We start from the raw sequence: 15,047 nt of genomic DNA on the forward strand, positions 1-15,047 counted from the left end.
GCGTACAGACTGTCGCTCTGCTCCGCAACCGAACGTCACTCCAGCAGAGCGATTGATGATCGACCGGCGAGCAACAGTGGTTCGACCGGGGAACGCGAGAAGATTTAACATCTTCCGTAACGTTCATGATGGGTGCGTGGGCGGAGCGACTGTGGTTCGATGGTGGTACGAGAGCGGTACGAGGGAGGAGCGTGCTCGGTGCGGGTTGGAAGCGCGAATATGTGTACGCAGCTTTACATTCAACAGTGAAAATATAATTCCCATAAGTTCTTATAAGACTGCATCCATTCAGGTCGACCAGAGCTAGTATGAACTATCCGATTAGAACTTATGAGGATTATATTTGCACTGTCACTGTTTTGTGTAGGAATTTTGCTTCATTGAAGAACTTGGAGTATAATAATAAAATGATAGAATGTAGTTGATTAAGTGGTTGAAGCAACATCTATTTCTTAGATTAGATAAGTTGCGTGATCTCGATACTCCTGTTGTAAGGGTGACCGCTTCAGGTGATTTCTTCACTAAATAACATTTTATTGTCATTGATCAAAATTAGGATCATACAAAGTCAGACCTAATGCCTAATCCACACGCAGGCCTAGTAAGGTGGCCCAGCCTGATAAGCTTGGCCGCATTTGACTTGCCATCTGTTTGTTGGGTTTGCATGGGTGGGGTACGTTTTATTATCGGGGTGCGGGAAGGGGTTTCTTGGATTTCTAGGGGGTGGCATAGGGATAGGGGGAGAAATGTAGTTCCTTTCTTAGGGGGGGGGCTAGTATCACTATAATGTCAACAAGCTTAACCGATCTTTGCAAGTACCGCAAAATATATATATGCCTATTCCTACCTAAAGCTGCGTACAGATATACGCACCTCCAACCCACTCCGCGCAAGCTCCGCCCTCCTTTCGCCATCGCTCTGCAATCGCTCCGCCCCCGATCTGCAGTCGCACAGATCATGAACGTTACGGGGGATGTTAGCTCTTCTCGCGTTCCACTCTTGATCATCAATCGATCTGCTCGAGTGACGTTCGGTTGCGGAGCAGAGCGACAGTCTGTACGCACCTTTAGATTCATTATCGCACACAGGCAGTAATGCCTCTGCGAGAGGCATTAATTTATATATGTGTATATCTGCTGTCATTTCTGTTGTGCTGAAAGTGTAAAGAGATATTTATGATTTTGTATTATTATTTTCTTATTTTTAAGTTAACACTTGTATTTTGTTTAAATTTATTATTCATAATTTTTTGATTCGCTCTTTATTTGTGATTGTTTTTGTTTTTTTTTAAATGGCGAAAATAAATGATTTGATTTGATTTGATTTGTATTGTAAAGTATATTCTTATTTTTATGCTGTACCACGGTTGTAATCGCTTGTATAACTTATGAAATAAACAACTTTTGAATTGAATTGAAATCAACACTGCAATGTGAACAGTACTTCATCAAGGCCAGCGATAGCTAGCGACATGTCCATGATAGAAACTAAAAATATTAAATAAAAGAAACACAATAGAAAAACCATAAAAATGTAACACAATAACAATTAATAAATTTTTATTATTAAAAATTAGGCCTATAACAATTCAATTACACAGAAAAAAAACAGCAGAGCAGTCGAAAAAACAGGAAACAGAACGCATTTTTTGACAGTGTGGATGGGTGGTTTGCCCGCCTTCACTTCCTTTGCTGGGCTGGTCTTTGCTCGGTAAAAATCGGAGCGACGGCCAACGAAGACCAGTGAAGGCCAGCGCTGGCAAGCCACCCATCTACACTCTGGTGCTGGTTGTCATTTGTACACATTGGGTCAACATGTGGATCCGGCGGCATAAGGGTGTGATCACATTGAATGTGTATATGTGCAAGTGCTCGTCAGATCATGCTTGAGCCGAAAAACAAAACCTGTAAAGTGCCATTGAAACACGTTGTAACTTGCATGTAGCTGCTCGCAATGAACGCAACCAGCAAGTGAACGCGTTCAGGGTGAATGTTCCTATTGTTCTTTCCAGATTTTGTTTCTCAACTGCACGCTTGGTCATGTATAACCAAGCGTGTACTTGCACATATACGCATCTAATGTAATCACACACACTCATACTAGATTTACAAGTCCTGAAGATTTACTGACATGTCTGACCAATATTCTATACTAGCCGTCAGGCTCGCTTCGCTCGCCATATCCGTCTAGCCAGGGGGCTCCGCCCCCTGGACCCCCGACTAGATCGTCCAAGAATGAGATCAGCAGGCTCGCTTCGCTCGCCTGCATTTTTCATTTGTAGGACGATCATATGTTAGGACGATCCAGTCGGGGGTCCAGACTAAACGTCTGGCTAAACGGATTTGGCGAGCGAAGCGAGCCTAACGGCTAGTAATATAATATTCCCAGGAATAGCTCTGATTGAAGTAGCAGTGCCCAATCAATTTTTCCGCGATGAATGCATTTCAATCTTCAACTTGGTGCCAACCTAACAAAGTCAACTCAACTTAATGCCAACCTGACAAAATTATTAATCTAGTTACCAGTTAACAACTTTTTCGAAGAGGTACTCTCTCTAGATTATAGTTCTATATTAACATACGGTATGGACATTTTTCAATTATAATTGAGAGAATAAGAAGAATATACATGCTAAAAGACGAACTTTAAACCCTTAAAAACTACCCTTAGAATTAAAATTTTGCCAAAAGATTTCTTAGTGCGCCTCTAAAGGGCCAACTGAACATACCTACCAAATTTGAACGTTTTTGGTCCGGTAGATTTTTAGTTCTGCGAGTGAGTGAGTGAGTGAGTCAGTCAGTCAGTCAGTCAGTGCCATTTCGCTTTTATATTATATAGATTGCACATATACGCATTCAATGTGATCACACACACTCATACAAGATTTACAAGTCCTGATGATTTACTGACAGGTCAATTCAATTTAATAATCTGTAATATTCAGTTCATTCTATTATATTGAAAACTAAATAGATCCTGTTAGTTTCTTTAATAAAATATTCTGTTCAATTTGTAAATGAAATAATGTTGTTTTTGCAGATTGTATGACCTTGGACCAAATGAAATTGGAGAGCTGATTCGTGTTCCGAAATTGGGTAAAACTATTCACAAGTATGTTCATCAGTTTCCCAAGCTGGAACTGTCCACTCACATACAGCCCATTACTAGGTGAGTAGAAGTTATAATATTTATTTATTTATTCACTCATTGAAAACATAAATTCATTGTATTTATAAAATAGAATTATAGTACCCTTTTAAAATTAATAAAATATTAAAAAACAAGAATACAAATTGTAACATAACTACTAGTTTCGGTGACCATAAGATGGTGTGATCTATTTTAGAAATACAAGAAAGTAGCCCTGAATTCATACATTCAATAAATTCATTGATTTCATTCCAAATAAGACTCTTTTATAGTCTATATTATTTTTAGACTGTGTTGTATAGATTGAAATAGGAACAATTTTAGACTTGAGCCTGTTGATCCTTTCCGCAAATAATAATTGTACTTATTGTAATGAAATAAACTTGCATCATCACAGAGCACTTGAGCCATTTTCAAGTGTCAAATGGTGATTCATTTTGACACTTGAAAAAATGGCATAAGTGAAGTAGTTCTCGAACCTAGTTGTGTGTATATAAAAAATATGAAGAGAGTACAAGTAATTAGCTATAATAATTAAACTCATGCTACTCAAGTTTTCGAATTTAATTTTGAAGAGCTTGAATGACACTAAGAAGATCTACAATCACTGGAAAATACTCTCAAGTAGTAAATTTTGAAATCCTAACAATTTGAAATTTCCACAGCTGAAGATATCAATCTGAATGCATTGTACTTTTCTAATAAAACAATCTTCCACTTTGTAGGTCAACCGTCCGTGTGGAGCTATAGAGAAAAGATAGGATAAGAAGATATCCCATGGTATCGGGCGTTTATGTTCCAAATTTCACTGTCAACTCAAGCCGATAGTTTTAGTACAGTAGCTCTTCTTCGTGAATCTATGTGATGCTAGTAGCATAGAGAAACAATAGCATAAGTAGATATCCCATGGTGTAGGGCGTTTATGTCGCAACTTTTACTCTTATCTCTCTCAAGCCGATAATCCACGTAGTTCTTTCCCGTGAAGCTGTGTGACGCTGGTAGTCTCTCATATTGTGCCGTTCATACACTCTTGCCCGGTCAAAACAGTAAAAATCAACAATAATCGACAATAATCTGCTTGAGATAACAGTAACAGTTGTGACATAAACGTCCTATACCATGGGATAATTACTTACGCTATTGTTTCTTTATGCTAGTAGTCTCTCATACTGTTTCGTTCTTACATTCTCACACTCACCCGGCCAGAACAGTAATAATATACAGTAGTTGGCAGTAATCGGCTTAAGTTAACAAAAAATCTGTTTAAAATTTGTAACATAAACGAACATGGGATATCTTCTTATGCTATATTTTCTGTTTGGTCGAACTGACTATTATAATACCAAGATTTATGAATTCGTTTGAATTAGTATAAAGTTGTATACTTTTACTAATAGAATATAGTTATTTGTGCAACTAGTGCGCAAAGTGACAGTTTACTGCACCGAAAGAAACGTTTACGCCCGAGCCGTAGGCGAGGGCGGAATGGTTTCTTGAGTGCAGCAGAGGAACTTTGCGCACGTATTTCACATTAAGTTTTTCCTACAGTTACCATTGAATATGAAAAGTGGGTAATTATGGGTAAAATTGCCTGAAATCCATCAAATGTTTTTCTGTGTAATTTTATTATTGATAAAAACCTTAATCCTAAAATCCTAAAGTCCTCGTTGTCCTTGGTTATAATATATAATGTAATAATTAGCGCGTTGTGCTTCGTTGCACGTCTGCTCACTATAGCAGCCACAGCAGTCACTGTTACCAACTTCATTTTGATTTTGCTGCACTGTTGCTCCATATAACCTACTAAGTATTTTGCGTTGCCATGTTGCAAATCTGGAGTGCAGAAAAATTTTTCCCGCACTAGAGCGGAAAAGTGATTCTTTGCGTTCTGTAATCAGTGCAGCAATGGCCACTTTTCAACGTAACTGTAGGAAAATATTATTTGCAGATCAACGTTGCGTGTCGAACTGACCATAACGCCAGACTTCCAGTGGGACGAGAAGCTGCACGGCGCTTCGGAGGCGTTCTGGATTATGGTGGAAGACGTCGACTCGGAAGTGATCCTCCATCACGAGTACTTCCTGTTGAAGGCCAAGTTCTGTCAGGACGAGCATCTTGTCAAGTTTTTCGTGCCCGTGTTCGAGCCTCTGCCGCCGCAGTATTTTTTGAGGTTTGTCGAGTATTTTTTGAGATTATATTTTAATTATTGTAGATTATACAATAGAATTATTTGAATTAATGTAGATTATTTTTTGAGATTATTTCATGGGATTATTTTAATCATTATAGTGGACGCGCCAGGAGATGGTCACTGGCCAAAATTTTGGGAGGGTCCAGTTCCTTAAGGAGTGGCCGTAGTCGAGTGGATTGAATGCTGGCTTTATAATTCAGAAGGCCGGGTTCGAATCCCGGGCAAGATATTTTTCTCGGGCCTCTCCCGTGTTTCGGATGGCCACGTTAGGTTGTCGGTCCTGGCTACCTAAAGAACAGTCGCTAGGTCACGTCAGAAGCCCTGAAATTGATCAGGAGCGACCTGATAACTCTGAAACCGGACCTGAGCCAACCAGGCTACACGATACTATATCTTTTCTGTATAGGGCTACTTGTGATATAAATAGAAAGACAGATAAAAAATCAATGTTGAAACATGTTGTGATTAAATAATTCAAAAAGGGTACTGAGATTTTTTATTTTTCTTTCTATTTATACACGATAGGCTACTGTTATTATGATTAGATCCTCACGATCTCAAAATATGGTTAAATTAGACACTTGATGAACTGAGACAAATGGAAAGTTGAGCCGTTCAGTTCGTCAAATATCACGGCATCAAGTTTACGTAACATCATGGCTTGTACATTTTCATTAAATAATTTTCAATCTCGTTATCTCTATGATTTTTTGTTTCAAGTTGATAGTATTAAATATGATGGTATCTTAGACCATTCCGAACTGCGATGTATTACACTGTTTTACTGTTTTATACATCGACATTCAGTCAATCACTTAGGCTCAACTCACACTTAAGCGACTCAGGTCGAGAAGAGACTCGACTCTAGTGGAGAGCATGTGTTTCCAAATGGTGACGTCGCGGAGACTAGAATCGACTGGTCTGAGTGTCACCATTTGGAAACACATGCTCTCGAGTCGAGTCTGTTCTGGACCTGAGTCGTGTAAGTGTGAGTTGAGCCTTAGAGTTCGAAAGTACTCCAATCAGTAAGAAAACAAAATTGTTTATTTACGTGACTATATAATTGACTGCATGTCGTTGTAAAAACATTGATATAGTATAAAATATTTTAAAGCTTTGATACTGGCAAAGTGGCAATATTATTATTTCTAAATCTCAGATCAGAGCATTCAGATCTCTTTTCAAATCAATTCACCAATCTCATTAACTTGTCAACTTTCTAGCATTTAATAACTTAAATGAGCATTTAATTTCAGTGTCACAAATGACTTCGTTTTTTCTATCAAACCAATTTTTTACAGAATTGTGTCAGACCGATGGATAGGCGCCGAAACACAACTGCCAGTGTCCTTCAGACATTTGATTCTACCCGAAAAGAATCTGCCGCCAACTGAGTTACTAGATCTGCAACCACTTCCGGTAATCATTAATTATAATTCATCGCCGTTTAATACATTTTAAGTACTATATTACTCAAAGTAATTTTTAGAACTCAGTAGAGTTTACTTGATTTAATGACTTTTATAAAATTGAGCTGGTTTATTATATTGCGCTGATTTCCTTCTAAGCAATGACTTTTAACCAATAAGCAATGACTTATTGAATGGACATGAGTTTGAATTATAAAAAATATATGGAGAATGGAACTTTTAAAAATCATATCAAACGTTTCTTTATCAGCTAACCCTTTAAACAACATTGAAGATTTTTATACATTAGCCAGGAATATTGGGTTATAAGTTGAAAATCAGGTGACTTATTATCATAGGGTATTGATAGTGTAAACTTCTGATGTAAGTTAATACCTATATTTGTATTTGGTATCATGTTGTATATATTTGACTCTTATATTGTATCTTAAGACCTCAGATATGGCTGCAATAAAGTTTCTATTCTATTCTAATTTATAGGCCTATTGCGTGAATTCCCTTTCAAGCAATAACTTATAACCAATAACCAATGATTATAAATACGATTATATGGTTTTAGTCCAGGCAATGAATGCTCAAAGAAGGGTATAGAAGGAAATGTTTGTAAGACCATTTTGACCCCGCAGTTGTGTTTAGGGTAGTAAGGAGGTAAACATATCAAAATTCCCCACCCCTATCACCTGTGCTAATTTCCCTCCAAATTCCTTTGTCAATTGGTCAAAAATGGAGATTTCACACTCAACACTAAAGCTGCTTCAAAAGGTGTAGGGAAATTCGTAAAAGTGTGAAATTATACATCAAATAGGAGATAATTCAATGCTCTACAAGCTCATAAGCAGCATGGATTTTCCCATCGATTTTTAAAAATTTATAAGAGCAAAAACTTGAAAAAATTGGAGGCAAACGTGTTTTTTCATAAAATGTCACACCTTCAAGAGCGGATATCTCGAAAACTAGAGAAGGTATAGAGAAATTTGAGAGATGAATATTGTAGGAAATTATGTAAGCTTTAATTTTGTATGTAACAGTTATTTCCGTAAGATTCATAGTTTTCGAGTAATATGCGAGAAACCAAAAAATGGTACTTTTGAACCACCCCCACCCCCTTAGCACAGGGGGTAGGGGAGGGGACGTTTGATATGTTCACCTCCTTACTACCCTAAACAGAACTGCGGGGTCAAAAATTGTCTTTCAAATAGTTCCCTCTATAACCTTTCTTTGACTGGACTATTTATATTGCGATTGATTTGTAGCATGTAGGTTATTGGGAACTTTGAAATAGTTATTTGTGCAAGTAGTGCGCAAAGTGACAGTTTGCTGCACCGAAAGAAACGTTTACGCCCGAGCCGTAGGCGAGGGCAGAATGGTTTCTTGAGTGCAGCAGAGGAACTTTGCGCACGTATTTCACATTAAGTTTTTCCTACAGTTACCATTGAATATGAAAAGGTGGTAATTATGGGTAAAATGGCCTGAAATGCATAAAATGTTTTTCTGTGTAATTTTATTATTGATAAAAACCTTAATCCTAAAATCCTAAAGTCCTCGTTGTCCTTGTTTTATAATATATAATGTAATAATTAGCGCGTTGTGCTTCGTTGCACCTCTGCTCACTATAGCAGCCACAGCAGTCACTGTTACCAACTTCATTTTGATTTTGCTGCACTGTTGCTCCATATAACCTACTAAGTATTTTGCGTTGCCATGTTGCAAATCTGGAGTGCAGAAAAATTTTTCCCGCACTAGAGCGGAAAAGTGATTCTTTGCGTTCTGTAATCAGTGCAGCAATGGCCACTTTTCAACGTAACTGTAGGAAAAGTACATATCAATCTTTTACTTTCTACTTTGAAAATTTTTCATGATATTGATGTATTGTTTTTCTATTATTTTAGGTAACGGCTCTGCGAAATACTCTGTTCGAATCGATCTACAGCCAAACATTCCCTCAGTTCAACCCGATTCAGACCCAAGTGTTCAACGCTGTCTACAACAGTGATGACAATGTATTTATCGGCGCTCCCACTGGCTCAGGTAAACATTTTAGTGCTCACTATTAATATTTTCAGTTATTAGTCTTTTTATGACGTTAAAATAATCGTTTTTACTGTCTCCTACAGAGGTTTAACCTGTGTAGATTCACATGTGAACAATATTGTCGGCCAGGTTAGCCGAGACGACTTAAGCCTTGTACACACGTCCGTACAGATTCGCGCGAACAATCGTATGCACACATGCCTCGGCATTCACTGTACGTCCTTGTGGACGCGTTCCACGTATGCCTCGGCATTCAAAAAGCTATCTGATTTGCAGACGACACGAAGACAATCATGGTAGATGTAAATTTTCCACATCATGACAACAATGGCGTTATTCCATCATTCAAGATAATTATCACAAAAAGCATCTGTATAATTTATTTCAATGACTTGTATAATAAAATCGAAAATAAAACTTAACAAACGATGTTGGTGGGTTGAACGATTGTAGGTTGAAGTGAGGAAATAAATTGCTACATGACATAAGATATGAGATTGTCAATTCAAACTTTATTAGGATGTCAAAACATTATTTTGTTGATATACTGAATCTAATTCAACTAGTTATCCAAACAAATGATACCATCATGAGGGAAGCAATAACTTTACAAGAACGATTGGCCCTAACTTTGAGATTCTTGGCATTAGGCGATTCATTTGTTGGTTTCCAATATTTATTCTGAATCTCAAAAAAGAAAATTTCTACAATAATTCCAAAAGTTTTGATGACCTAATCAAAGCACTTAACACTGTCCTACAAAATTGACAGTCTTCACGAAATCAGCCATAAATTGAATCAAATACTGAATTGCTGCCCATTTTAAACTAACTGCTCATACACATGACAAAACAAGATTTCCAAAATATTAGCTTCAAGATTTACCTTCAAGGAATACTAATTTAAAGTTTGAATAAATCTCTCTATGGATAGCCTAGCTATCTAAAACATATAATATCATATTAAAGATTACAATTTTAATTACCAACTCTGATTGATAACATAAAACAAACATAAGATGATTTGATAGCCACAGTAAGATAATATGTGAGCTTGTGAGCTATACTTTTCTTTAGGAACCCTGTAGAGAAGCTATTTTCACTTAAATTATGCAGTTCTAAATTTGTTAATCATGATACAAATTATATACTCCATGCATGTTTCTATTTAAATATTTGACAATCCACATATCCTACAAAATTACAAAAATCCTACAATTTACAATTAGTTATTGGATCATAATTTGATTTGTCATTCATTAACCTAATTCATTGGGATTAGATTATGACGCCTTCAATGTTTACGTCTTGCCTCACCCGTATGGCAAAAACGCGTCCACACGTACATTCAATGCTCGCCCGAGGCGCCTTTGAGCACGCCAAAATACCGACAGGGTTCCGGTTCGCCCACATGCCTCAGCGAACAGTGTACAGACGTGCGAATGCAAACCCATACACGTATGCTCACCCGAGGCAAACGTACGTGTGTACACCGTTTAAGGCTCAACTCACACTTACGCGACTCAGGTCGAGAAGAGACTCGAATCTAGTCGAGAGCATGTGTTTTCAAATGGTGACAGTCGCGGAGACTAGAATCGACTGGTCTGAGTGTCACCATTTGGAAACACATGCCCTCGACTAGAGTCGAGTCTCTTCTCGACCTGAGTTCCATAAGTGTGAGTTGAGCCTGAGCTGTTGCACCCTTCAGTCTGCTAGCGCTACCTGGTCGTGGGTTCGAATCCCGCGGGTAGGCATGGACGTTTCAACATATCATCATCCCCCATTATCCATGCACAAGCAAGAAGCTCATGTGGGTATCATTCGCAATAATAAAAAAAACATTTATATAATTATTATTAAACGAAAATCCAAATTAAATGCTAAAATCCACCCCGAAGACTTCTGCTACTGCAAATATTGACAACACAGTAAACAGCTAGATGGAAATTCAATGAGCGCTACTATTCAAAAATTATTTGCAGATCCAGAGCAGAATCTCTGCTATCCAGAGATTGTCAGTTTGGTGTAAGGGTAAGCATTCCTGACTGGCAATTAGGAGGTACTGGGTTCGATTCCCGGGCTGACAAATAATTTTTGAATAGTAGCGCTCATCGAATTTTCATCTAGCTGCCCTGTTGTCAATATTTGCAGTAGCAGAAGTCTTCGGGGTGAATTACAACATTCAATTTTGATTTTTGTTTAATAATAATTAATTCATTAGCATTTGAATAATTGCAATATCTCAGTAATTTCCATCTGTAGACATTTATTTAACTTTGACTCAGTCATTCTAACACAATTTTTTTTGTAAATTTTTCAGGAAAAACTACAATTGCCGAGTTTGCAGTGCTAAGAATGTTGTCGCAGTACCCGGAAGGTAGATGCGTTTACCTGGTACCGAAAGAGTCTCTGGCGGAGATAGTCTACAGTGATTGGCATCACAAGTTTGGTACTACCTTGGCCAAGAAAGTTATCCTCCTCACGGGAGAGACTGGAACTGATTTGAAGGTAACAACACTGTTTAAGCTTGTATTAATCCCATGAAAAGTTGATAGAATGTTTATTATGCCAGCCACTAGTTGATTACAATGTAAAAACACTGTTCGAACTTGTGTTAATTCCATAGAAATTGAATAAAATATTCTATTAGTCCAGCCACTAATTGATTTCAAGCAACACTGTTTGAACTTGTATTGATTCCATAAAAATTGTATTATAATGTTTTATTAGGCCAGCCACTAATTTATTTCAAGGTAACAACAACACTGTATGAACTTTTATTGATTCCATAAAAAGTGTATTATAATGTTTTATTAGGCCAGCCACTAATTTATTTCAAGGTAACAACAACACTGTATTAACTTGTATTGATTCCATAAAAAGTGTATTATAATGTTTTATTAGGCCAGCCACTAATTGATTTCAAGGTAAAAACACTGTTCGAACTTTTGTTAATTTGAGAACATGAAAATTAGATAAAATGTTCTATTAGGTCGGCCACTAATGGTGGCCACAAACGACTGAACAATTTTGTCGAGTGTATCTGAACGGTCATGCCTTCGAAGGAAAGAGACATTTACGCGAAAGGATCCAAACAAAAAACAGCTGTTTGACAGCAGTTTCTAACGTAGAATAAACAATCTATAGCAATAAATAGACCTCTGGAAAATTACAAATCTATATTATATAAAAATAAATGTCTGTTTGTGTGTTTGTTTTTCCCTATAGACTTGAAAACTACTTGGCAGAACGGCATGCAACTTTGGGAATATGTTGTGTGAATATTGGGGATGGTTTCTGACCAGAAATTTTAATAGGGGGGCTGATAATAATTATTTATTAATTCCAAAGACCTTAAAGATGCATAGACTCACATGCAGCGCTAGTGTCGTACTTGGAATTGAAATCGGCCATTGAGGAGGCAACCTAATAAGATTATTACATACCAATGCCTTTGTAAATCTATAGTATTACAAATATATAGATATAATATCTCGTGCTAAAATACCCCAATGGCGGCCTCCAATTTCAAGTAAGAGATATCATTGGAAAGGCATAGGCATTGTGGATCTCTTTAAGGTCTTTGATTAATCCATTTTACAGACCTATGTTTTCGAAGTTTTCGGCCGAGGAGCTACCGAAGAACAGAAAGATGATCATGATTCAAGATCAAATTGTGATAATATGATTTAGCATCTAGAGTTACCAGCTGTAATAAACACGTCACCCTGTGTGATAAATTGTGTCCTGGTATCAAAACAGTAAAAAACATTAAATGGAATATGGAAAGAATATGGAATTCTGTGTAATTTATCGTATATCGCATCTATTGACAATCAACAACTATGAAAACATGAAATTCATCTTCAAAACATTGATTCAACCTATCTATTTTTTTTTAATTCAACACTTTACTGATAGATATTACTACCAATCGTTTAAGAAGAATATGTTTCCGGAATAATTAATGCTGCATGACTAAGCACATAGGAAGTCCGTATTGAGATGTAAATGAAAATATTGATTGTCAGATAAATTTTATGATTCACCTAATAAAGTCAAGTGTGACATGAGATACATTGACTTTTTTGGCGGCCGGGAAAGGTAGTTTTAATGATACAAAATATAATTCAACCTCAAATAGAGCCGCGAAGAAAAACTAAACTAAAAAAATCAAAGTTACAAAAACCTACCTTCAACAAATTTTGCTCGGAGCCTTTCGCTGATGACACAACATGTTTTTCACACTTATCCTGTCGTTAGTGGCTACTGTTATACGGCATCCACATGTTTGCCCAATGCGTACAAATAATGACCAACGTCAGAGTGTGGATGAGTGGTTTGCCAGCGCTGGCCTTAGTTGGCCATTGCTCCGATTTTTGTCGAGCGGAGGCCAGCCCAGCGTAGGCCAATGAAGGCCAAACCAACCATCCACACTTGTCAACCAATGCGTGCTTGATACTTGATACTTACTTACTTGATACTTGTAGATATCCCACTAGTAGCGCGACAGCGCCGTGGTCGTCCCTGCGGAACACACCGTCATCATAGAATTCGTGCAGGCTATAGTAAGGCTTTTGTTGTAGGTGTCTCTTCTGGAGGTCCTTGAAGGCGCCTATGCTTACGATATTTTTTTCCTGATTTGTCGTCTGCTATGCTGTTTTTCTGTGTAATTGAGTTGCTATAGTCACTTACTTTATGAATAATTCCCGGTTCTGACAGTGAGACAACTCTATATAAAAAATTAATACTTTATATCAATAGATCCAAAAATACATTCACTCCATACATTCCAGCTTACAATTTCAGATCGCCATCAAATTACCGTGTTTCCAGGACAGACCTAATATAGTATGCCGTAGACAGTTCCCCTATGTAGTAAATAAATTGATTAACCTGTTACCCGAAAATTTAATTTTAGATAGCATCACTAAATCAAGTACCAAAAAAATAATTGATTGGATTAAATTAACAAATGCTTTTCACCTAATTCACAACACAATTTGATTTTTTTCTCTAGTATTGCCATCAAACTTACATACAGTATAAATATGTGTTTTCTCCACTTTCACCTTGATTGAATTGTATAGTTATAATATTATAGTTTAGCTTACCTTGTTGAATCAAAGTTTTTCTATTGGAAGTAATTGTATCGTTTTCTGTTTTGGTACTCGTCACCGGCACTCAAACTGTGCTTTTGCTGGTTTCGCCCAATTAGTATAATTATAATAAATTATAATAATGACCTGATATTGCCTAGCCTAGTGTATAACATGATATAAGATGTGGTACAAAATGAAATCTATTCAATTGGAATAATTACTATACTAATGTAATCCAGAAATTCTCGGCACTATCCCAGCCATGAGAGCTAACCAGATACTTTTTCAAATGTAGTCCAAAGTTTTTTTGGGCGAGTAAACCTCTCAAATTACTTGGAAGAATATTAAAAAATAATGGAGATAAATATATGAAGCTACGCTGACCAGCAGTAGTCAATAATCTAGGAACAGTAACCAGACCTGACTCCCCCCGTCTTGTAATAGCACAATCCGTTCTATTAATGAAATGAAAAAGTGATAGCTTCTTATAATATAATATGATGTGTTTCAGGTATATCTGTCTAATCGGTAGAACTGAAAATTCCAAAAAAGCCAATCTTGTTGAATACATTCTATTCTTTTTCAGAATAATTTTTAATATTAAATTTTGTATTGTTTTTACTGGTTTTAGAACATTTGTATATGCACCACCCCAACCCACAATACCATATTGGAGCAATGACTGTGCCAGTGCATAATACACTATCTTCATGACTTCCATAGGCAAAACAGAACGTAATTTCACAAATAAATAAATAAGTTTTCTAGATCGTGTAGTAAGCTGCGACAAATGTACATCCCACTTTAAATGCTGATCAACCATTACTCCAAGATATCTGATACTGCTAACCTTCTCTATTTTATTACAATTAACTGAACACCCTAAATCTACATTATTATATTAAAAAAATATAGGTACTTCTTGTTCTAAAATATTACATTTTGCAATCTGTATTTTTTGTAAGGCATTACATTTGATTTGATATAAGCCTAATTGTTATTGCGTTACTTTTTTATTGTTTTCTATAGTTTTTATTGTGTTCCTTCTAGTTAATATTTCCAATCTCCAACTCCATTTTCAATTTGTTATTTTGAATGCGGCGCTCCGTGTAGCGAGTGCTTACCAACGCTGGCCTTGACGGGG

The 15,047-nt window shown here is 36.8% G+C and overlaps 1 protein-coding gene across 1 annotated transcript in view; it reads left to right on the forward strand.

The window, feature by feature from the left end:
- Positions 1 to 15,047, forward strand: part of LOC111043582 (putative U5 small nuclear ribonucleoprotein 200 kDa helicase) — a 111,542-nt gene that overhangs the window by 53,402 nt on the left and 43,093 nt on the right. The window contains exons 23-27 of the mRNA XM_039425655.1: positions 3,040 to 3,168; positions 5,099 to 5,320; positions 6,643 to 6,760; positions 8,661 to 8,799; positions 11,122 to 11,309. Of these exons, the coding sequence (XP_039281589.1) occupies positions 3,040 to 3,168; positions 5,099 to 5,320; positions 6,643 to 6,760; positions 8,661 to 8,799; positions 11,122 to 11,309 (796 nt within the window). The remainder of the gene's footprint in view (positions 1 to 3,039; positions 3,169 to 5,098; positions 5,321 to 6,642; positions 6,761 to 8,660; positions 8,800 to 11,121; positions 11,310 to 15,047) is intronic.

The sequence above is a fragment of the Nilaparvata lugens genome, chromosome 4 (assembly GCF_014356525.2).
Source record: "Nilaparvata lugens isolate BPH chromosome 4, ASM1435652v1, whole genome shotgun sequence".
Classification (NCBI taxonomy): domain Eukaryota; kingdom Metazoa; phylum Arthropoda; class Insecta; order Hemiptera; family Delphacidae; genus Nilaparvata; species Nilaparvata lugens.